This window comes from Micromys minutus (genome assembly GCF_963924665.1).
Source record: "Micromys minutus genome assembly, chromosome: X".
NCBI lineage: Eukaryota > Metazoa > Chordata > Mammalia > Rodentia > Muridae > Micromys > Micromys minutus.
The window spans coordinates 32,081,728-32,104,267 of record NC_137970.1 but is presented as its reverse complement, the minus strand read 5'-3'; the positions used below and the strand labels follow the sequence as shown (position 1 = coordinate 32,104,267).

The window sequence follows — 22,540 nt, the reverse complement described above, 5'->3', positions numbered from 1 at the left end:
CCCTGCAGAGTACATAGCCTTTAGGGACCAAAGAGTTCATGGTCGGGTTCGGGTAATCCATTCTCATTCTTAGCCAAGTAATGTATAGGTGGCAATCTAAGACTACAACATCTGGAGGCACATGATGTCTATTTGTCTTTGGTAAATTAATTTTAGTCACCTTGTCAAGGTCGTGTCCAACTTTTTCACTTTTCCTTCACAATGTGTTAATAGGATAAAAATGATAATAATGTGCATATCCTAATCCTCACAATGTTACACAAATGGCAAGGTGGACTTTGTAGGTGTGTAAGCTGGACTAGTAGTCTGGATCATCTGGGTGAAACTTAATGTAATCCCAGGAGACCCTACAAGAGAAACACTAGAAGGAACTAAGAGCCAAGAAATTCAGAGCACCTCAAAGAACTGAATCAGCAGCAAATATATTCTTTCAGAAGAACCCAGCTTTGTCAGTAACTGGGAATTCTATAAGACTCAGTTCAGAGTTTCTGAACCCCAAAACTGTGTGAAGAAAGTACATTAGCATGAATTTGTTAAAGGAATATCAGGAAGCCCCGTTAATAGGCTCCTGTCCAAATTCTCCTTGATATACCTCTAACAGATGGATCCTGCCTCTGTCTTCACTGATTACCAAAGGTTACATTTCACTTCAGGCTCTACTACTTTAACACATACTCAGCATTCCAAAATAAGAGCCTATCTAGGGCTGGAGAGATGGCTCAGTGGTTAAGAACACTGACTGCTCTTCCAGAGATCCTGAGTTCAAATCCCAGCACCCACATGGGGATCTGATGTGTCTGAAGACAGTGATAGTATACTTAAATACATAAAATAAATAAGTCTTAAAAAGAGCCTATCTGTGTAGTTATGTCCTTCTTTCTATATTGTCCTCAGAACTCTAAAGATTTGATTCTTATTCATAGTATGTGTGTGTGGGTATACATATATGTGGGTACTAGTGAAGGCCAGATGATGGCATCAGATCCTTTGAAGCTGAAGTTAAAGGTGACTATGCTAGAAGCCAAACCAGGATCCTCGGAAAGAGCAATAATCAAGAGCCCAGTAGACAGTCTCAAACAAGGAACCAGGATGAGCTATCCCTGCACTTTAAACTGTGGTCTGGCTGGCATTAAAACTTGAGCCAAGACAATCTTCCCGATGCTGGTCAGGGGACAAGGGGACACTAGATGCAGGGAATCCACTTAGTATTTTTTACAATGGAAATATCTAAGGACAGGCCAGTGATGAGAAAATGGGGAAAGAAAAGGATGCATGTCACAGAAGTGGCCACCTGCAGATCTGACACAAAATTTCACTTTTCTAGCCTATTTTACATACCTTCCCTAGTTTCGAGTATCCTTAGTTACATGAATGAACCCAGGAAGGAAGGACTGGGCCTTGAAGTTTCCTTTCACACACTGACTACGCTACTCACTTTCACACATTGGGAGGCCAAACTACTCACTTCACACCAGATTGTTTGGATTCTTGACCAAGCCTAAATTTGAGTTAAGTCCTTCAAGCCACCCTTCTTTTTCCATGATTTAGCTAGAAAAAAGCTATTCTAGACAACTTATCCATTAGAGTGCATTCTAAAGTCAAAACTATTTCCTATGTGCACAGAACTTTCTTCATCTGCCTCTTCACACTCTCTAAGAAAAAAAAAGTGTCTAGTGAGGAGTGGCCAGAACTCAGATCCTGGTGTGTCTATTCCTTTTCACCAAGACTTGAAACACTCAAGCAGCTGTGGACAAAAGATGCAAGATATGTACATTGTATAGCACAGTTGTAGCGACAACTCGAAAGAAATATTGAATGTGATTGGGCCAGGCAAACCATGAGATAATTTGACAGCTCTCCTTCACATTGAAAGAATACAGATGGGAGACTTAGAATAGCTATTTAAATTCAGACACACACAGGAGATCGAGGTGTTATCTAGAAAAGAGAGCTCAAAGAGATGGATCAGAAGTTGAGAGTGATTGCTGCCTTCCAAAAGTTGAAGGGGGTCAGGGAGAAGAGATCGGGAGGGGGAAGAAGGGGGGATGAGAGAAGGTAGAAGGTTCAAGAGCACTTATTGCTCTCCCAGGACCCAAATTTGGATTCCAGTATCCACATCAATGAGCTCACAATTGCCTCAACTCCAGCTTCAGGGAGTGCACTAACATGCACCTCTATGCAGACACATACCTGCGTACATATAAATAATCTTTTATAAAATAGAGGATGTGAAATGTGCTAGGACTACACATGTCAGAATTACCCAGTGTGAACCTATGAGGTATAAAAGTATTATAGAGCAAAGTCAAGAAAATAATCTCTAAAAAAAAAAAAAAATTAACTCCAGGCTATCTGGGGCTTTCTCTCTCTGGGGAAAGGGGTAGAGCATGTTTCTTGTGCTCTTTCTGGGAGACTGGAGACCTTCAGTCAATAGACTGGATGGCCCGCCTCCTTACCCAGGAGAGCTCTCAATGTGCTTATTCTTTTACATTCCTGAGCCAAGTTGCAGAGAGAGGGCCAACTCCCTAATGCTTCATCATGAAGGAATTGCTCTCTGAAATGATCACATAGTTGGTCATTTCACAGAAAAACTGCCTGCATTAGTGAGCCAGCCTAAGCATCCCAGAGACCTACAGATGTGTGAGATTAAGTATACCTGCCCAGTCACATTAATCATCTATTTCCCAGGGAAATCACAACCAAGAGTATTTGAAAAGCTTTCCAAAAGCACTGGGCTATTTCTTGCTGGTGTTCTATTTCTCATTTCTGAAATGAGTAAAGCAGAAATCAGTGCAATGGCTGTGTCAGGTAATTGAGGTTTTAGATGGTTTTGGCTGAGGAAAACTAGCCTGCCAGAGTTGGTTTGCAGTTCAGAGAGAGGAATGAAGGCAGCATGAAGGAGAGTGGTCCTTACCCAGGGTCTGCAATGACTTCTGTCCCGTCAGAAACCTTTATGGGAAAACATGTCTCTCCCTCTTCACTGGATTCTCACTGAAATTTACCAATTCCCTCAAGTATGAATGTAGGTGAAAAACCATGTATTTCCAAAAAAAAAAAAAAAAAAATCTGGCAGTTTCTATGACTTTGTCAACAAGAGAAATCAACACCTTATCACATTTCAGTACAGATCTTAAATGTTTACCCATATTACTACATCAAAATTATATTACTCAATTTACCACTCTATCCAGCTATGTAACAAGTTAATAAACCAACACAATTATTAAACCATAAATTTTGAAAACAAATAACAGATTTCCAGCTAATCTTATCTACTGGGTATATTTTAAAAATGTTTCCAAGGAGGGAATCACTTTTCACCAGACAGCTCTTAAAGCAATCCAAGGTACAAGAAGTGTTAAAAAAAATCCTGATGGGGGCTAGAGATTGCTCAGTGGTTAAAAAGAGTAGTTCCTAGAACAGTTCACAACTATCTACTAAGTCCAGTTCTATAGTTACCAACACCCTCTTCTAACCTCCAAGGACGTCAGCCACACAAGTGTAGACATATGTGAATGAAAAATGCCCAGACATGTAAAAATTTAAAGCAGTAAGCATCAAAGAAAAGCCCCCGGGGAAGCCAGTAGGGAGCAGGAGGATCACAAGTTCAGGGACTCCCTGAGCCATCAGAATTTAAGGTTTAGCCTGGACAAACTTAGTGACACCCTGCATGAAAATTAAAAAAAAAAAAAAAAACTCAGTGAGTCTATCATATGAGGACCTAGGTTTCAATCACCAGTACAAATCCTGGAGTTGCACCCTGAGGAATATGGTACCTACTGAAATGTAAATTTAAATTGCAGCCTAGAGATACCCATAATCCTAGCCCCCAAGAGGTAAAGGCAGGAGAATCAGAAGTTTGAAGTCATCCTCGGGCTATATAGTAAATATAAGGCTAGTCTGGGATATATGTATAAGACCAAAATAGGGTATCTAGCCATGTACCCCTCACACACACCACCAACCCAGCCTTCCCCAGGCCCAGTTGAATGTTTTAAAAATATTTGCAAGAGAAAGCAGCATTTACCCTTTGACAGCAGGGTAGCCTACTCAGTGCTATCAGCATCTCATTCAGAACAGTTCTGAGACTTAGCAAAACAACAGAAATGAATTTACTAAGAACGTTTTTGAAGTTAGTAAGTATTTGGTAGAAAGATACTAAGCAGGAAGCTGAAGTGATGGCTGATCAAATAAGAACATTCACTGCTCTTGTAGAGACTCAGGGAGTTGGACTGGATGTGTCACTGTAGGTGTGGGTTTAATATCTTCGTTCTAGCAGCCTGGAAGCCAGTCTTCTGCTAGCTGCCATCAGAATAAGACATTGAACTTTTGGCTCATCCAGCCCCATGTCTTCCTTGATAATGGACTGAACCTGTAAGCCAACCACAACTAAATGTCATCTGTAAGAGCTACCTTGGTTATGGTGTCTGTTCACAGTAGTAAAATCCTAACTATGACACTGGGTTTGGTTCCTAGCACCCATAAAGCAGCACATAGCTGCTTATAACTCCAGGGAATCTGCCTCCCTCTTCTGGCTTTCTGTAGCACTAGGTACACATGTGATATACATACATTCATAAATACATACATACATAGAGAGAGATGTAGAGGGGGGAGGCTTTAAGAAAAGATACTAGGCAACCAGGTGATCAGAGGTCAAATGTTTGGTCAGATAGCAGCTCCTCCTATCTATGTAATAACAAGATACCAAATACTGCTGGCTAATTGGCTTCTGGAATAGTAGGCACCCCAAAAAAATGTCAGAGAGATGTTAAGTAGCTAGTGCCACTGTGAAAACAACTACTGTTTTCTGAGTTAAGTCTTGCCAGAGAGAATGCTTCAGTGACAATAAAGTCCTTTGTAATTGGAGCTGTTGCCAGGGTGGCGGTGGTACATGCCCATCCTCCCACCACTCAGGAGGTAGAGGCAGGTGTGTATCCCTGTGAGTTTGAGGCCAGCCTAGTCTTCAGCTCGAGTTCTAGAACAGAGAGCCCCTGCCTGAAAACAAACCAAAGGGACGGGAAAGAGAGAGGGGGGGAGGGAGGGGGGGGGGAGGGAAGGAAGGAGGGAGGGAGGAAGAAAGAAAGAAAGAGGTAGAGAGAGAAAAGAATGAAAGAAAGAAAGAAAATAAGAGTCAGAGCTATCAGATGAAACACACTGTGAGCAGCTCAGAAAGAGGCCAACACAAAACACATATTTTCCTTCCTCTCTCCCAGGCATAATGGAGACGGGATGAAATTGATTCATTTATTAACAGACAGAAGACAGGCAGAAATACAAGCTCTTGTGTCAGCAATAGTTAGGGAAAGCAAGGACATGACTATTCAAAGTCTACAGGAAGGAACAGCACATTTCTTCATTTGTATAATAATGCTCTAGCCCATTAAAAACCACCAACCCAGCCTTCCCCTGGCCCAGTTGGATCTGTTTGATAAATATTCAATCACATTTCCTAGAGAAAGCAGCATTTCATGTCTTAATAAATCAATTCTTAGTATCTGCTGTGTTGAACAGAATTTAAACTGTATCCATATTTGTTTTGTCTTCCATTTAAAAAAAAAAGCAGGACACCATAATATATTCCACTGTTAAAATTTCACACTACAGAACACTGCAGTCCTTAAGAAAAATAACATTGCTGGATTGATTAGCATTTTTTTAAGAGGCAGCCAAAGCAAAGGTGGGTTTTAGTACAGCACAGGGTGGGGAGGGTGTTGGTTCAGTTCTGTGTTGAAATACAAGGGCTCAAAAGAGACCCTCCTTCAGCAAATACAAAGAAATTAGTCAAGCCTGATTTCACCTTTATCACTCAAGATAAAAAAAAATTCCTTCTTCCTCCTCTCCTCAACACCACTCCCTTAAGTTTCTCCCAAATGTATCTTCCAAGTTGCCCTGCATAACCTTATCCTCTTCATTTCTACCACCTGGTGCTTAGGAAGACCTGAGTCACCGGAATTATGATCGGATCTGTGGTTATGGCCTCAAGTTACTCTAAGTATCAAGCAGGTCACGCCTTGCATTAATATTACCCCAACAGATGATATATTTGTTTTGTTTACTAAAATGGAAAACAAGAATTAAACTATGTGATGGTGCAGTTCTTGCGAGCTTCCAGGCAAGCCTGGGCTACATGACAAGCTCAAGGTTAGACTGGGCCACATACATACCGTCGATTTGTCTCAAAGGTCATAATAAACATAACAATACAGTGGCCTTAACTAATATTCTAACAGCAGTATATTTGTTTTCAATCCTCCACAATTGGGCAAGAGACATGTCTACTAGGTTGTTTTTAACCTATCCATGCACCAAAAAATATTGTTAAACATATCTAATTTGAACACGACTATAGCTCCTTTTAATCTCTATTTTTTCTTCTTACATGTCAATCTAATACAAATGGCAAAAGTCTGTGCTCACTTTTAAAGGTCATGTGTCCTACACCCTGTCTCATCTGTTCATTCCTATCTTGGGAGGAACAGTAAACTTTTTCAGTGTTGAGTAAAATTTCAATGTTTTACTTACTGTAAAATGAATACCATTCTACTGATGTAGTACAAATGTTTTACACAAGCAGTACGATAGACAATTCAAATTATCCACAACACAATGTCATGTTGATATTGACATGCACTTTCTGAAGAGTTAAGCTGTTTTGCCACAGGCCCACATGAACTCTAGTGTGCCCATGCACATCCTAGTCTTTTCAAAGGCCTTTGTATTTCCATCTCATTCAGCTGTAACAGAAAATCATCTTGGACTTTCACCATTTTCAGTCATGCAAAATCCGCTATCCCCGGAACAACTCTATAATGCAGAGGTGGCAAATATAATAGGTTGTGGATCATTCACCACTGTGATAAATTGAGTCACGCCTACAATCACAAAGGCCTTGAGGCCTTCTACAAAGACATTAGTACAGTTACAGAACTAACAGTCCAGAATACACTTTCACCCTAGGCCATCAGAGGTAAGAAAGAGGAAGAAGGGCTGAAATAAAGGGACAAAACACAGGCAAGGTCTCCTTTGTCATTTTAATTGGAGCACTGCTAATCTAACACTTTCAAAGCACCAGATTTTAATAACTAAGTCAATTTGTGGGTGAGAGGGGAGAAACACTAATGGGAACTTCTCTCCAGAACAAAACAATGATGTTCGTTCCTCCACATGTCCAAATTAAAGGTCTACTGAAACCAAAACCCAAACCCCATACAGAGAAAAAAGATAGTAAAATCACATTCTAGGGGGGTCAGTGCATTCCGCAGTCTTTGCTGGGCTGTCTAATTGTCCTTCGGCTGACTTTTAAAAATTAACACCCTAACTCATCAAAATATACATTTTTCCCATTGTTTTTTTTTTAAATTAAAAATAATAATTAAAAATGAAAACCACTTGAAGGATTTCCTGGACAGTTGTCTGACTCATGTGATGGCATATGCGGAATATGGAGGTCAGGAAGGTGGCAGCACATCATTCATAAGGCTTAGCTTTCTTCCAAACAGTGTAAAATACCCACCTGAATAGGAAGTCAAGGAAGGTCATTCAAGGAGGAACAGGTACCACTTAACATGTATGTAGGCCTACAAACTGAAACATGGACCCAGATTTATGGGCTTAGGTAGAACACTATGAGGATAGCACAAAAGCTTTTAAACAAGACCACTCTGCAGCATAGGACACCCGTGCTACACCAAGTGGGACATCCGAAAGGGGGAGTGAGGAAAGAAACAAGGACTGAAGGACCGCATCATTCTCTTGGGTAACACCTGCTCTGAAGGTGTCCAAAGAAAAGAAAAACAGGAGCATAGGAAGAAAATAAAAGGGCAAAGGGGAGAAGGGCAGGAAACTGTGAAAAGGTAGAGCAGAAAGAAGAAGAAAAAGGAAGTGTAAGACTCCAAAACTTTCTCCCACATTATCCCTATTTCTTAAACCTCTAAGTACAAAAAAGAACATTCTTAAGAGACCTTGGAGCAGTGGAGATGTTAAATCTCCACAAGCCATTGAAGAACATGGAAGCAGAATATCCCGCTTTGGGCCAAAGACCTAGGCAGCTCTTGTCTCTAACCAGGCTTCTAATTTCAGCAGCCTCCCTGACCAGCTAGAAGGAGCCCCAGCTCCAGGGCAGCACTGTGAGATCTCCGTGACAGCAAAAGAAAGTGCCATCTCGGAAACCTGGCTGTGGACTGCAGCATCTTACTATGGGGCTCCTGGGAATTCAAACTTCTCTCAAGTTTCTGGCACACATCAGTCAACCGGAGGACTGAGAAAGCAGTAATGGGGCTCCATGTCTACATTTCCAATTCGGAAGGGTAACAATCAAAGAATTTGTGTGAGTAGTTTGCATGTGAGTCCCCTGGCTAGGGCCTGACCTGCCTTTGATAATCATTGTCTCTATTTTAGATCAGTGAGAATTAATTCTTATAGACTCCTGGGAAGCTATGACAAGGAACACCCCAGTCTAAGATCAGGAAATAATTCCCCCCCCCCCTTTTTAATTTCCTAGGAGTCCCAGTTAAGTTTGAGACTCAGGGTTTATACACTAAAGAGTTAATTCTGTTTGTTGTTAAGATTAATAATGGCAACATGTGATGTACTTAGATGTTCTGAAAAGGTAGCACATAATGTCATGGTCAAAGGATACAATTCCAAGTATGAAGGGACACAGACAATCTCTTTTGAGAATTCCACAGGACAATACAGGCGCCCCAGCTGTTCTTCATAGAGCGACAGGGCTTCAGTCAAGTTGACACAGTTTCCCTAAGTCAGAGAAAAAAAAAAAAAAGCAAACATTGGGATTTCTAAGTCATACTCATTTGACGGTCTCTAATAAAGGTAGAACAATTGGACCTTGAGATAAAAGTTCATCTTGAAAAATGAGATGAGCCCTCTTTATTCCACAGATTGCAATGAATTCTATTTATGAACTCGTTAGTTCATTCTCTTTCTACCTCATTTGCAGAGCTATTTCAAATAATTGAAGTATGAAGCAATAGGAAGCAGCGAGACCAATTTCTCATTAGTGGCACAGTTCATTGTATCCACACCGTGCAATTTAGCAGACTCATGCACATAACCCACTCAAAGCAAACTCTTGGTCAGTAATGATCAAGACTGTGTTGAAACTGAGCTATCAAAATGATAATGTCCTTGCTTTCCATGATGATTTAAACTGCATTCTAAAAGGCCACATTTCGACACAGAATTGTATCCACACCTCATCCTTTTCTCAAATCCTAATACTTTACAGCTTATTATTGTGTGTAGGCATGGTATATGCATGTGCTATGGCATGAGCGTGGGTGGCAGGCTGGGAAAAACTTTGTGGAATCCGTTCTCTCCTACCTTTTTTATGTAGCTTTTGGGAATCAAACTCAGGTTGCCAGGCTTTTATCCATTGAGCCCTCTGTGAGTAAGTTTTAGGAATTAGTCAACACAAGTTTGTTCAGGATATTTGTACTAAGGGAAAGCTTCGATTGTGAATACTTCAGAGACTATGGGATGCACATGTTGATACCATTTGTTTGCTTCCAAGCAGCAAGGAACAATGTGAGATGAAAACTATGATGTCAGAACTTCTGAAAATAACCTTTTAAAACCAAGCAGCCAGCCAGCCAGCCAGCCAGCCAGCCAGCCAGCCACGAAGGGGGTTAGAACTATTCCAAGAGATGGCCTTGGTGGTTTTAACTTAGCACATTCACTCAGCACAACGTCATCCTTTAGTGCCAGCCTGTTTAATAACCCATCATCTAGGGTCCTGCAATGGGATTTAGCCAATGTGCCCTTCACCAGCATATAATTTGGTTTCAACATCAAGTTCACCATGAGAGCATATAAACATCACACATGTAATTTACAATTCGTAAATAGAAAACACTGTGCAGTTGTTTTTAGAACACATCGCCACTGGGGAAGCTATATAGAATGGAAATGCCACCAAGGTGTACAGCTGAAAGGTTTTCTGCCATCTTCAAACTGACACCCTGCTATGTGTTTAGAGAAGACATATGGGAGGGTCAGGCCTCCTTACTGAGAATGTGGTACACAAACGGGAAGGTTTCAATTTGCTCTTTCCCAACATTGTCAAGAAGCAGTTTTTCAAAAGAAAAACAGAAACAAGAAACTCTACAAATAGAGACCTACCTAAAAAAAGAACATTATAAATTCCACTTTCCTGTCTACATAAATAGAACACTTTTTTTCTTTTTAGAAAGACACATGGGAGTTCCAAAACAAAACCTAACAGCAAAAAATAATAATAATAATAATAATAATAATCACCCATTAATTCAGCAGTTCTGGTCCTAAGAAAACTTTCCTTGTTTCATTCTAGACTTAAATAACACTTGCTTTTTTAGTTCAGATTTTGTATTGTCAGCACTTTTAACTTTACATCAGTTTGTATCCCTTTTGTAACAAAGGCTACTGGTCTGAGCCTTTCTTATTAATTTCAGAAGTATGCACACCAAGCTGGGTGTGGTGGGGCACACATCCCTTAAATCCAAGCACCGAGGAAGCAGAGGCAGGTGGATCTCTGTGTTCCACAGAACCAGTTTCTGGATGTACATCCAATTTTGTTTTTACAATTTTTGTTTTATGAGAGGATCTTTCTATGTAGCCCTAGCTGTCCTGAAACCCTCTACAAGACCAGACCAGCCTCAGACTCTGACATTCACCTGCTCTTTGCCTCCTAAGCACTGGGATTAAAGGCTTTAAAAAACTAACTAACTAACTTTAAAAAAAAAAAAAGCTTTAAAAAACTAACTGAAAAGAAAAAATGACAGCAAATGGGCTGGAGAAACAACTCAGTGGTTAAGAACACACACTAGGAATACAGAAGACCCCAGAGTTCAGTTTCCAACACTCATGTCAGGCAGCTCGCAAACCCTTGTAATTCCAGCTCCAGAGAATTCCGTATCCTCTTTTGAACCCCACTGGCACCCACATTCACACATATATTTTGAAAAATAGAAATCAAGAAGTTTCTCAAATGATGCTATTGGTAGACTACTTTCAGAAAGCAGTTAAGTTTTCTTAAGTGTGGATTATAGAGGTCTGAAAGGTACTGATAGTAAACAGTTAAATGTTATGGGAACGGTCAAGAGTTTGCTCCATTTTTCACTTTAGTTTCCATGTGTGTTACGTGGCCATTTTTGTATGTAATAGTTTATTTTTTAAGTAGATTAGAGACAGTAGATGGTCAAGTCCCCGGACCTTACTGCTACTTTCAAAAATGTACACTCCAAAGTTCTGCAATATAACAAGGCTGCTGTCAAGCCCCCAGGGTGATACCAGTGATGTCATAAAATTGCCCCTGTGATATAAGCAAAGTGTGGTGGGAAGATTCAGTTTTTGCAAATCACCATATAACATTGTCATCCCATTATTAACCTCTATTTTTCTGTTAAACAGTCTAGCCAAGGGCAGGAGGGAGGCAAGAATCGAGAGTTATCACCTGAGCATGTTACCAGGCAGTGACAGAAACATTGCCATAGTTTAAAGGTATAAAAGGTCAGGGGTAGAAATGCAGGAAGTCACCATATGAATGAATGAATGATGACTAGGGTTTCCTTCAAGGCTTTTCCTGCTCCTTTGTCCATGTGAAGTTCAGTGTGTAACTCATATAGTCAACAAACACAAGAGAAATCCCAAGGGCATCACAAAATAATATCATTTTCTATTTCTAACTATAGCAAATGAGAAGACAATGAATGTATGCAATAATATCTTCTGAATAATTGTTAGCAAAGAACATAGCCTTGGACTTGTGATTTAGGGGATTAAGAAAGAAACAATTCATATAAAAACATGTTGTCAAAGTTTGAGTCATTAGCATTTATTTTCACATGCTGTATTCTCCTGGATCACTTCTATTAGTTGCCCACACTAAGACATGAGTTCCCCATAGCAGGCAAAGAACAAAACTACTACACTTTCTAATGCCATCTCTCATCTATTCTAAACTTTACAGAGGATCCACACTTCAAGCCCCTTGCCTCACCCTCCCACATAGTTGGGAGATGCCACCATGACAGCTTTTGTTTGTTTGTTTTGATCCATACTGGAGCAGAGAAATCCTTGTATGAGTGAAGTCCTTGGTAAATGAGTACTGTTGACGTGGGTGTGCCTTGTTCCCAGGGGAATGGAAATGCCTTCCCCAGATGACATTCAAAGAAATGGAAACATGTTCCTCGGGGCTCTGAGTGCTAGTGACTGATTAATGTGTACAAAGTTAGCAACCTGAGACCGCTTGCCTACCAAGCAGAAACCTCCTAGGAAGATTAGCTAACTCTTCTCTCCTCTATCCTGCATATAACAAAGCATGCTGAGGTTCCAGATTGCTTGCAGTAATTGGCTCAAGATTGTCACAATGCCCTCAGCCAATCCTGGCGAGTCTCTATTTGGTTGTAGACCCTCATATGTTCCCTCGCTTAAACTGCATGAGACTTGCTTCTAGTTGTGGAAATTGAAGGGGAGTCTACAGTAAATATGCTCCCCAAATTCCAAGTCACTGAATCTGCACTGCCTTGTTTGAGCAAATTTCACCATCAGCATCCTACATAAAACGGAGGCCTGTAAACTTCCTCTGTAAAGGGCCAGACAGATCACATTTTAAACAGCACAGACGGTGAGGCCTCCTCAGCAATCCTCACTGCTGCCGGAGCACAAAACAAACAGGAATGGATGTTTAGTAAGAAATTACAAACAGAACAGGCAAACACACTTGGAACTGTGTGTATACCCTGCTTTGAGCTACCAAATGTGCACAGGCTTTGCAGGCAGTGGGAAGAGGAGGCGAACAAGACAAGCTCTCTCCAGCATTATTCTCAGACCCCACGAAATAGGCAGAATAAACTAGAGTGTACTTCCTCAGGAAAAAAAGATTTCTACCTGTTCTAGATAGTTAAATATATGGATAATCATTAAAAGCTGTACATCAATGGCTTCTAAGTAACAGTTGGATAGGAATAAGAAGCTCTGCCATGAAAATACACAGTATAGGGTGACTTGGCTAACTACTGTAGTGTGCATTTTCAAGTGTTACAAGAAGTTAAATGTTTTTTTCCACAAACACATTGATATACACTTAAAAGATACGTGAACTTAACCTGAATAAACATTAGATAATGTATACTCGGAGCTAAAACATCACATGGTAACTCTTTAAAATGACCATTGTGTTTTAATAAATCAGTAAAAAAATTAAAGTCAAATTAAAATTTTACACTAGCCTAACTAATACATCTACAATCCAGCTCCCGAAGCTGAAGTTCGGGGAATATCACAAAATAAAAAGTGTAGAAAGATTTTAAGAGACAGATGAACTAGAAATGTGTTATGACAGTGTCTCCTAGAAATGCTAGGGAAGCTACACCCATGATACCTCAATAATATGGCTGCTGAAATGATGTCTGAATGAGGATGATACAAATAGACACAATAATGTGGAAGGGGTAGATCTCATGGGGCCCTAATTCTAGACAAAGAACTGCAAACAACTAAGAAATGATGAAACAGTTCATAGGAAACCACACCAATTGGTTATCCAATAACAAATGCTCAGCCCTAAAAACATATATATGCAAGTAAAATTATACAAACTGAGCAGGTTGTATTTATGCATATATGTGCATATATATATGTGTGTGTGTGTGTGTGATCTATATGTATGTTAGATAAGTATGTATCCAGCAACAAAAATAAGAGACCATGAACCTGAGAGAAAGCAAGTGGGAAGTATACGAGGAGCTGGAGGAAAGGGGAAAATAAGTAATTATGATTTACTAACAACATTTACATTAAATTGGGCCAGGGCTATAGAGATGTGTGAGCAGTTCAAATCACTTGCTGCTCTTCCAGGGGAATGGAGCTCAGTCCCCAGCACCCAGTTCAGAGGTCTCACAACAACCTATATTCTGGCTCAGGAAATCTGAAACCTCTGGCCTCTGAGGCCGTGGCACATGTGCATAGCCATAGAAACACATACACATAACTAAAAGTAAACCTTTTAAAATAAAAGTGGCATAAAATGAAAGCATATATTTTAATGAAAAGAATTAATGAAAAATTGATAATATATAAAATTGGTTGTAGGATACAGTATTTTTAGGTTATGGGGATTATAGACACAGGACAGAGAAAAGAATTGTGCTTATGATGGTCCATAAGCAAAATAATAAACTTATTTTAGCTTTAAAAAGGGGGTAGGGTTAGAGTTTGTGTGTTCTTGCATAATATCCTAAAGAAAACTCAATTCAGACACCAGAGTATAAGAGCTGAAGATGGTTATTAATTAAGTACTTTTGGTATCAAGTAAGGATTAATAATTAGTGGCCTTTTGTCACTTTTTAGGAAGAAATACGATATTCTTTGTATCCAGCTATTTTATAGAGATCCAAAGACAAACTCATGCCCTAATGAATGAGACGACCCATAAAGCAACAGTTTGCCTCTATGTGCTGTCTACAGCTCGCATTACTCTGACGAGGCAAAGCTGCTCCTTATGACTGTGCTGCAAAATGAGCTTTCCCTTAGAGATGTGCCTGATGAATGAGGGAAGAAAAAACTGGACAAAACCCAAGGACAAGACAAACCAGTCTGTGTCTCCACCTGCTGGCGCAATCTCATACTACAGCCAGGACCAACAAAATCAGGATAAGCTTCTTTTCTGTGGTTAATGCTCTCTCAAAAGATGAACAAATTACTTAGAAACTTACTGCTTGAACCAATACAATTCAAAGATATTATTCTCTTGGCATACATATAATTCAAGAACATACACTCAAAAAGGCAAATATGGATTCTTATTGACAGTCCAGGGAAAGAGGGTGGAGACTGAGTGGTTACCTGTGTGAAATATTTTCCATCCTGTTTCAGAACCTTCATTGACAGGTCGAGAATCAGTCTGAGAAACTCCCATGTAGAATCTGGATGTGAAAAATATTAAGTTTCATAAATATAATTTGCAAGTATCAAATATTCACTCATGGTCAATAATAAAAAAAAAAAAAAAAAGAGATCCCAGTGTATTGGTAATGCCCATCATCCTGGTACTTTGGAGGGGGAGGTAAGTGGTTCAGAAGTTGAAGACTATCTTTGGCTACATAGTAGGTTTGAGGTCACCCTGTACTACATGAGACTCCCACTGAAAAAGAATAAAATACAAAAAAATATCTAAAGGATGAGCTTGAAGGTTTATGAATTTATGTACAAACCAACACACACACCAAAGTCAAAATCAAGTACACATCAATTTAGAGCAGTTAACACACCACCAAAAAGACTTTACACAGGGCTCTGAGAGTGCAGCTCAGTGGTGAAGAGCCTGTTCGTGTGCAGAAGATCCTGGGTTCCATCCCTAGTACCACTCTCAGATAAAGAAAAACAGTGCTCACAAAAGTAAAGTTCAAATTCTTTATAAAAAAAAAAAAGATGCCTGAAAGAGGGACAATCTAGCTTCAACCAATGCCAAAACTAAGAATGTCTTCAGATAGTTTCCAAATTCTGCAGCAGTTTGCCCTGCTTTACTCTAACCCACCTAATATGGTCACCAATGCATCTGAAAAATCCTTGATTAGTGACTTTCTTTTGTCCTACAACTATAAAACCTTGAGTCTGTTACCACACTCTTTGTTACACTGAACATAGTACTGATGTTAACCCAAATCCATGTTCCCTGACCATGGTTGCCCATATTTCATTCCAGAACTCTTTTGAGGTATAAGGTGTGTTTTCTCAGTAGTAACGGGAAAGAAATTAAAGCCACATTAAATCTCCCTACCTTTCTACTATTGATCCTACTTCAACTATTTTTACCAAGTAAGAGACGAGGACCTCAGAAGATGGCTTGATGGGGAATGTGCCTGTGGCAGTTCGGATAAGTACGGTCGGTCCCCATACACTCATGTGTTTGAGTGCTTGGTTTGGAGGAAGTGGCGCTATTACCATTGGGAGGTATGGCCTCGTTGGAGAAAGTGCTCAAACTCTTCCCCAGTCTGGAATCCAGGCCCCTCCTTGGGACTCTTGGCTTGTCCAGCACCATGTCTGTCTGCCTGTACACTGCCATACTTCCCATACAATTGGGGCTGGCTTACTGTTTCACAGGTTCAGTCTATTCCCAGGTGCCAACAGTAAGCCACCCCAATTATACGTTTTCCTTTCTAAAAGTTCCCTTGGTTATGGTGTCTCTTTATAGCAGTAAAAGCCAAACTAAGACAGTGTTTTTCATAAACGCATGAGAATCTGAATTTTGATCGCCAGCACCTACATATAAGCTGGCATTGTAATGTGCCTCTGCACCTCCAGCTGCGGGGAGGTAGACAGCAATGCTTGCTTGACTAAAGTTCTAGGCTTAGTAGGAAACCCTTTCTCAAAAAAGGGGAAATTTTAAAAGATATTCAGTGTAGACCACTGGTTTCCACATATACACTTATACGTGTATACACACACACACACACACACACACACACACACACACACACAAAATTGTTAACACAAAACACAATCTACCTTCTTCTGGAGATGTAGAGATAGGGACAGCTGTCAAATCGTTAATCACATAATCAAACTCTCTCCCTTCTTTGGCGTACCTCTTCAGTACTGGGATACAGTCTTCTATAAGAACCTTTCAGAAAGAACAGCATGAGACACGTGAGTCAACAGAAAGGGGTATCATTAAACACTTATAAAGGGAAAATGCAAGCTAGATTTTAAATCTATAGAACCAGCCCCATGAGCAAAGAGACTGTCATCCCTGTCTGTTAGTAGCGAAAAACTGTTTCAAAACTTAAGGTCAGAGCTAGCTTGATACCAATACTATAGAAAAGTTCACTTGACATTCTCATAACTAACACAACTATTTTCTTTACCAAAATTTAAACCATGCACATCATTCTGACCATGGACAATAAATTGCTCCACATTCTACTCTTGTCTTCAAAATTCCTCTATAAACGCAATCATATTAAACCCCCTCATTTCCCAATTTAAAAGGCAATTTTTCTTTAATATCTTAGTTTTTATATCTTGCTAAGTTTATTTCTAACTATTTAGCAGATTACTTTGAGTAGGATTTCCCGTCACAAATCCCCTTTCAATCTGTTCTGCCTTCAGCAGAAAGAACAAAAATTAATCTTCCTATATCAATTAAATCTTTAATCACTGAACCAATTTCTCAGAAGTCCAAGAAATTGTCCCAGTAAATTTCTTGGAGGTTTCTAACCATTTCTTATCCCCTGTAATTAATTGCTTCCTTATTTTTATGACTTCTATCTTACTATATTAGAGGCTTCAAAATTAAGGATAAACTCAGATACACAACAACTATAATTTAGGTCCTACTTCCTAAGAAAATGACTTTTTGAGACTCACTCTAACTTTCACTTTATCATTTACTATTATAACTAAGTCTCTGATACTTTGTTATATTCTGGTGGATTACCTTTATTATAATGTCTTTTGTTATGGATTCGGAAATGTAAGTATATGAGTGCATGCAGGTGTCAACCAGAGGTCAAACTGGGGTGTGATAGGGTCTCATTAGCCTGAAGCACTCTTATTAAGACTGAATGGAGCAGCCTAGGAACCCACGTCTCTGCCTCCCCACTATGAGATTACAATCACACACCAGTACACCATACTCCCACACCCAACATTTCTATGTAAGTGTTGGGCTTGAACTCAGGTTTTCATATGTATGCAAGCAAGCATGCCACCAACTGAGCTGTCTCCCTAGCTCCTATAGAAATTATTTGAGGGGTTTGCAACTCATAGGAAGAACAACAATATCAACCAGCCAGACCCCCCAGAGGTCCCAGGGACTAAACCATCAACCAAAGAGTACACATGGAGGGAGGACCCATATAGCTACAGGTACATATGTAATAGAAAATGTCCTTGCTGGATATCAATGAGAGGAGAGGCCCTTGGCCCTGTGGAGGCTCAATACTCCAATGTAGGGGAATGCCAGGGCAGGGAAGTGGAAGGGAATAAGCGGATGGGTGAGTGAGTGGGTGGGGAACACTCTCATAAGTGCAGGGGAAGGGGGAAAGGGATAGGGAGATTCCAGAGGGGAAACAAAAAAGGGGATAACATTTGAAATGTAAATGAAGAAAATAGCCAATAAAAATATTATTCTGAATGGCTGGTAAACATTATTATTAACACTAGTTATCTTTCTCCTTTGAATTATTTATAAAATATAGCAGACTTGTTTTATCATTCTGTGTGTGTGTGTGTGTGTGTGTGTGTGTGTGTAAAAAGGATGACTTGCCCAAGTAGGTTCTCTCCTTCAGTTGAGTTTTAGTGATTAAACAGCTTTTACCCACTAAGCCATCTTGATAGCCTAATAAAAAATTCTTTAAATTATCCTCTTCAATTTTTAGCTAAATCCTACTTGAGTATAATATTAAAAAATAAGTTCCTAAATTTAACTTATTTTACTTGATAATTTTGTATGTGATTACATAAACAAAATGCATGCACACATATAGATAACCCACCCTTAGTTTTCTTGGCATAGTATAAATTAATAGACATTTATTTAATTCAGTCTTAAGTCTACTGTCACAGAAGAAATAGTTTTTGTTTGTCTGTTTCCTGAAACAAATGTTAGCCTGAGTAATTGTTTGAACATATTTAAAACCCTCTGCCTTTCTGAAAGCAACATTTTAGTGGCTTGCTTGCCTTCGGCACAGTGCTCGTTTGCTCGGGTGGCTCTGTGTTCTCCCAGACAAGGTTCCCACCCTGCTTGAGAGCTTCAGAACTCTCAGCAGAAATAAGAGGTGGAGGAGGGAGAAGGAAGGAAAAGAAAGAAAAAAAAAAAAAAATCCAGGCTCCCCCTGGTGGTTGTTTTAAAACACTAAGCACTGCCAGCCTGAGAGCCAGAGTAAAAACAATATGATTTATTATTCTAAGTTCCTGTATCAGGTGGCTTTAACACTATTTGGTAACATACTTGCCAAATGTACACGAAAAGTCCCATAAAATAGTTTTTTACCTTGGGTAAAACACCTGGCTCATAGGTGGCTCATCAGACCACTTGTGTGTGCCCTAAGGGTCACATATCCCATTCCCACCGTACCCCTACTAACATCTAGATTGCCCCGCTGCTCTAGGTTTACGCTTCTTGTCACTCATTAATCCTTACAAGAAATTCATACAACAAAAGCTGGGGTGACAAGATTCTGCACACTCTCCACCCCACAACCTTGACTACATTCCCTTGAAACTCTCTAAGGTTCCGCTCTTCAATATAAGAATAAGGCATCTAGTAGTTATGAGGTAGGGATTAAGTGCAGCAGGCAGGGGGTCTGGCCCATTATTTTTCAGCCTTGGTAACTTTGAATTCATTTAAACAGTTCAGCCAATGTTCTGCAGAGCTCAATCCCACCCTCCCCTTTAAAGCTATGCAAGGGGATATGCTAATTTTAATCTCTCTTGCCCTTTGGCCCCAAACAATCACAACTGCATTTTAAGGCAGACAGAATTCCTGCTCCAAATTAACATGCTTGTACCACAAACTCAAATTTAAATGCACATACATTAGGGAGGAAAGAAGTGCTAGATAACTGACACCCCAAAGTAAAGCACTCATCCAAATTGCCTACAAATCTAGAGGTGTACATTGCAGATTCTGTTCAATTAAGTATTTGCTTGGTCATCTTGCTCTTCTAACAAGGTCTCAATGCCTATTACAATGAAATATATGCATCCGCACACATCCAGTAGCTGCTCAACTTTCAAGCACAGTACAACTTAGGACAGAAACAAATTGCTTATTTGCAACATTTTAATCAACTACACCTACCAATTAAAAATCTAAATTCTGTCTGAAAGACCAAGGCTTCAAGACTTTGTTCAGGGTAGCAACAGAAGGTGGTAGATTCCATCATTTTAAAAGTACATGACATGGGCTGGAGAGATGGCTCAGTGGGTGAGTTCAATTCCCAGCAACCACACAGTGGCTCACAACCATCTGTAATGGGACCTGATATGCTGCTGGAGTGTTCAAAGACAGCTACAATGTAGTACTCATATACATAAAATAAATAATTCTTTTAAAAAACAATTTTAAAAAGTACATAACATCTTTTATACCAGGATTAATGTAGATCACTCAGTGGTAGTGGGTACCTAGCATACAGAAAGGCCCAAGTTTAATCCTCAATAACAAAAAAGTAATCTGATAATATCTATACTAAGGGCTCATTTCAATAGCCATATACTGTCTACTCTAAATAGGATAGACACTGAATTCACACAGACTGTCTTCTTAACCAATTATAGCAAATTGGTTGAGGTCCAATTGATCAATTACATAATTCTATTTTCAGTCAATTTAAAAGTATGCTACCAAAGAAAAATAATTACCTGATAGCAGTCTCCTTTAAGATTGTCTAAGACATCTCCACAAGTTCTCCGCATGTACTTCTTACATCCATCAATTACCATTTGGTCAATGTCCGAAACAGGTTAAGGAGAATTTGAATGTACCAGAGAATTCTGAAAGAGTAAGTCTTCTCTAAAATATAGAGGTTCAGACAGACAAAGGTTTTGCTGCAGCCATCTGAGGATCACGAAGTTAAAAAGTAGATGTTATGGTGATTTCATTTTTACACTAAGGACATTCAAGTTAAACGAGATTTTTTTCCGCATGAAATTGCTTAGGCAAGCCAGTTTGACAACCACTAAGCAGCAGAGGGGCACCCACCATGACTGCTCTCTAATCCACAACTATATCATCATCTTTTCTTCTCTACTGGCAGACACATACAAGGTTACTAGCTGTAAATTCAAATGTTTGTCGATGTTAACACGTCTGCCTTGAGTGTGCAGAAATACTCACGGGAGTCTGAGAATGCCAAAGCAAGAAGGACCAAAGAAACCCATTTACCTTGCTATTTCTCTCTACCATCTATCTGTCTGTCTAGTGCATGCTCTTTCTTCATTTTTTTAAAGTTATATGTATGAGTATGTGCATACTGTCATGAATGCACCACATGGCATGCTGTCCAAGAGAAAGCTAAAAGGTGCCACCAGATACACTAAAAATAAGAGTTACAAACAGTTGTCAGTCTCCGAGTAAATACTTGAACCCAAAACAGGTCCTCTATAAAAGTAGAAGTGCTCTGAGCCATCTCTCTAGTCACTGAAGTTGTTCTCTTATACAGTAAAGGATATCTCTACCATAGTGACCATCTTTGGTTTCAGTTTGACAATTTCGCATAATATCCCTCCATCACCGCCTCCCAGAATCAGTACATCTTTGCCAGTGTAGTCTTCTTTACCGTTGCCCATGATGGCTCGGGTATATGCCAAGTCACTCTCTGCCAGATCTAGGGAGGAAAAGAGACCCAAATGATGACTCTACCCAAAAATATAAAAGACTTGACCTGTTAGAATCTAGCTCGAAAACTATGCGATGTTTTTCTGAACTGAGTAGTTTTCATGAATTTAATGAATCTGACACATAGGACAAAATAAGAACTAAGTTACTTAGATTGAAAACAATCTTAAGAATGCGAAGATATTCTGAGTAATTAAAAGAAAGGATACCTTTAAAGATGACAATATATGCCATCCCGGAGCTGCTTTCAAGATAACATTAAGAACAAAATGCAGTAGTGTTAGAGGGATATTATCAGTATTCTATGGTGAGTCCCTGTGTGCTCACTGCACTAGTCTGTGCATTGTTCTTTCTACTGAAAAACAACCCAACTACTCATCAAATAAAAATCTATTTTAAAACAAAGGTTAAACAAAAATCCAGACAAACCACAGGTTCATACAATTAGGTGAATCTTGTAAGAAAGCCGTGACTGCCAACGCGCCGCCACCTCGTTAGGCAATCAGGGTAGGAATGGAATACTTACTAACATCCCCGCTGAGGATGAGAATATTCCCAAACTGTTTTGAGTGTAGGATTTTAATGTTCTGATAAGGTGAATCTTCATCATACACGACTTCATCTATGTCATACTCAACCAGGCGTCCATCAGCAGTCGGCCAGTATCTGTCAATGGCCCCTCCTCGAACTATGGGTGGTAATCTGGAGGAGAGACAGGAATGAGCACTTGCAGAACACTGCCTTACAGAAGAACCTGAGAATATACAGAAAGCCATGAGGGACAAGAGATGGCTCAGTGCTCAGAGAGTGTACTGTTCCTGCAGGGGACTCAAGTTTGTGTCTGGCTGGTGGCTTGCCACTGCTGATAACTCCAGCTCCAGGGAAATATCTGGATCTCATCGTCCAGTACCTACACTCACATGTAGATACCCACAATTAAAAAGAAGGAAAAGAAGGTACCCATGTGTTTATTCCAGACAGACTCTTTATACAATCCAAAGCTTGGGCATTTATATCCACAGACTACGAAGTTGCAATGCTTGCACAAGGCCATTTATCTAAAAGGAAAAATAAGGACCTTTCTAGCATATTTTGAAGTTAGATTTCCTAATGACAACTTGAGGAGAAAAATGGGCATTTTTCAGCACATATCACTGAAGATCTGCAAAACCACATGGGCATTACTGCAGTTCCATT

General features: G+C 39.7%; 1 protein-coding gene across 1 annotated transcript in view; it reads right to left on the bottom strand.

The window, feature by feature from the left end:
* Window positions 1-5,438: 5,438 nt before the first annotated feature.
* The window catches only part of SMS (spermine synthase), a 44,140-nt gene continuing 27,038 nt past the window's right edge, over window positions 5,439-22,540 (bottom strand). Inside the window, exons 5-11 of the mRNA XM_080910283.1 lie at window positions 21,870-22,045; window positions 21,178-21,332; window positions 20,368-20,457; window positions 16,507-16,621; window positions 14,845-14,924; window positions 8,642-8,757; window positions 5,439-7,516 (exon numbers count right to left, since the gene is read on the bottom strand). Of these exons, the coding sequence (XP_080766409.1) occupies window positions 7,471-7,516; window positions 8,642-8,757; window positions 14,845-14,924; window positions 16,507-16,621; window positions 20,368-20,457; window positions 21,178-21,332; window positions 21,870-22,045 (778 nt within the window). The 3' untranslated portion in view covers window positions 5,439-7,470. The remainder of the gene's footprint in view (window positions 7,517-8,641; window positions 8,758-14,844; window positions 14,925-16,506; window positions 16,622-20,367; window positions 20,458-21,177; window positions 21,333-21,869; window positions 22,046-22,540) is intronic.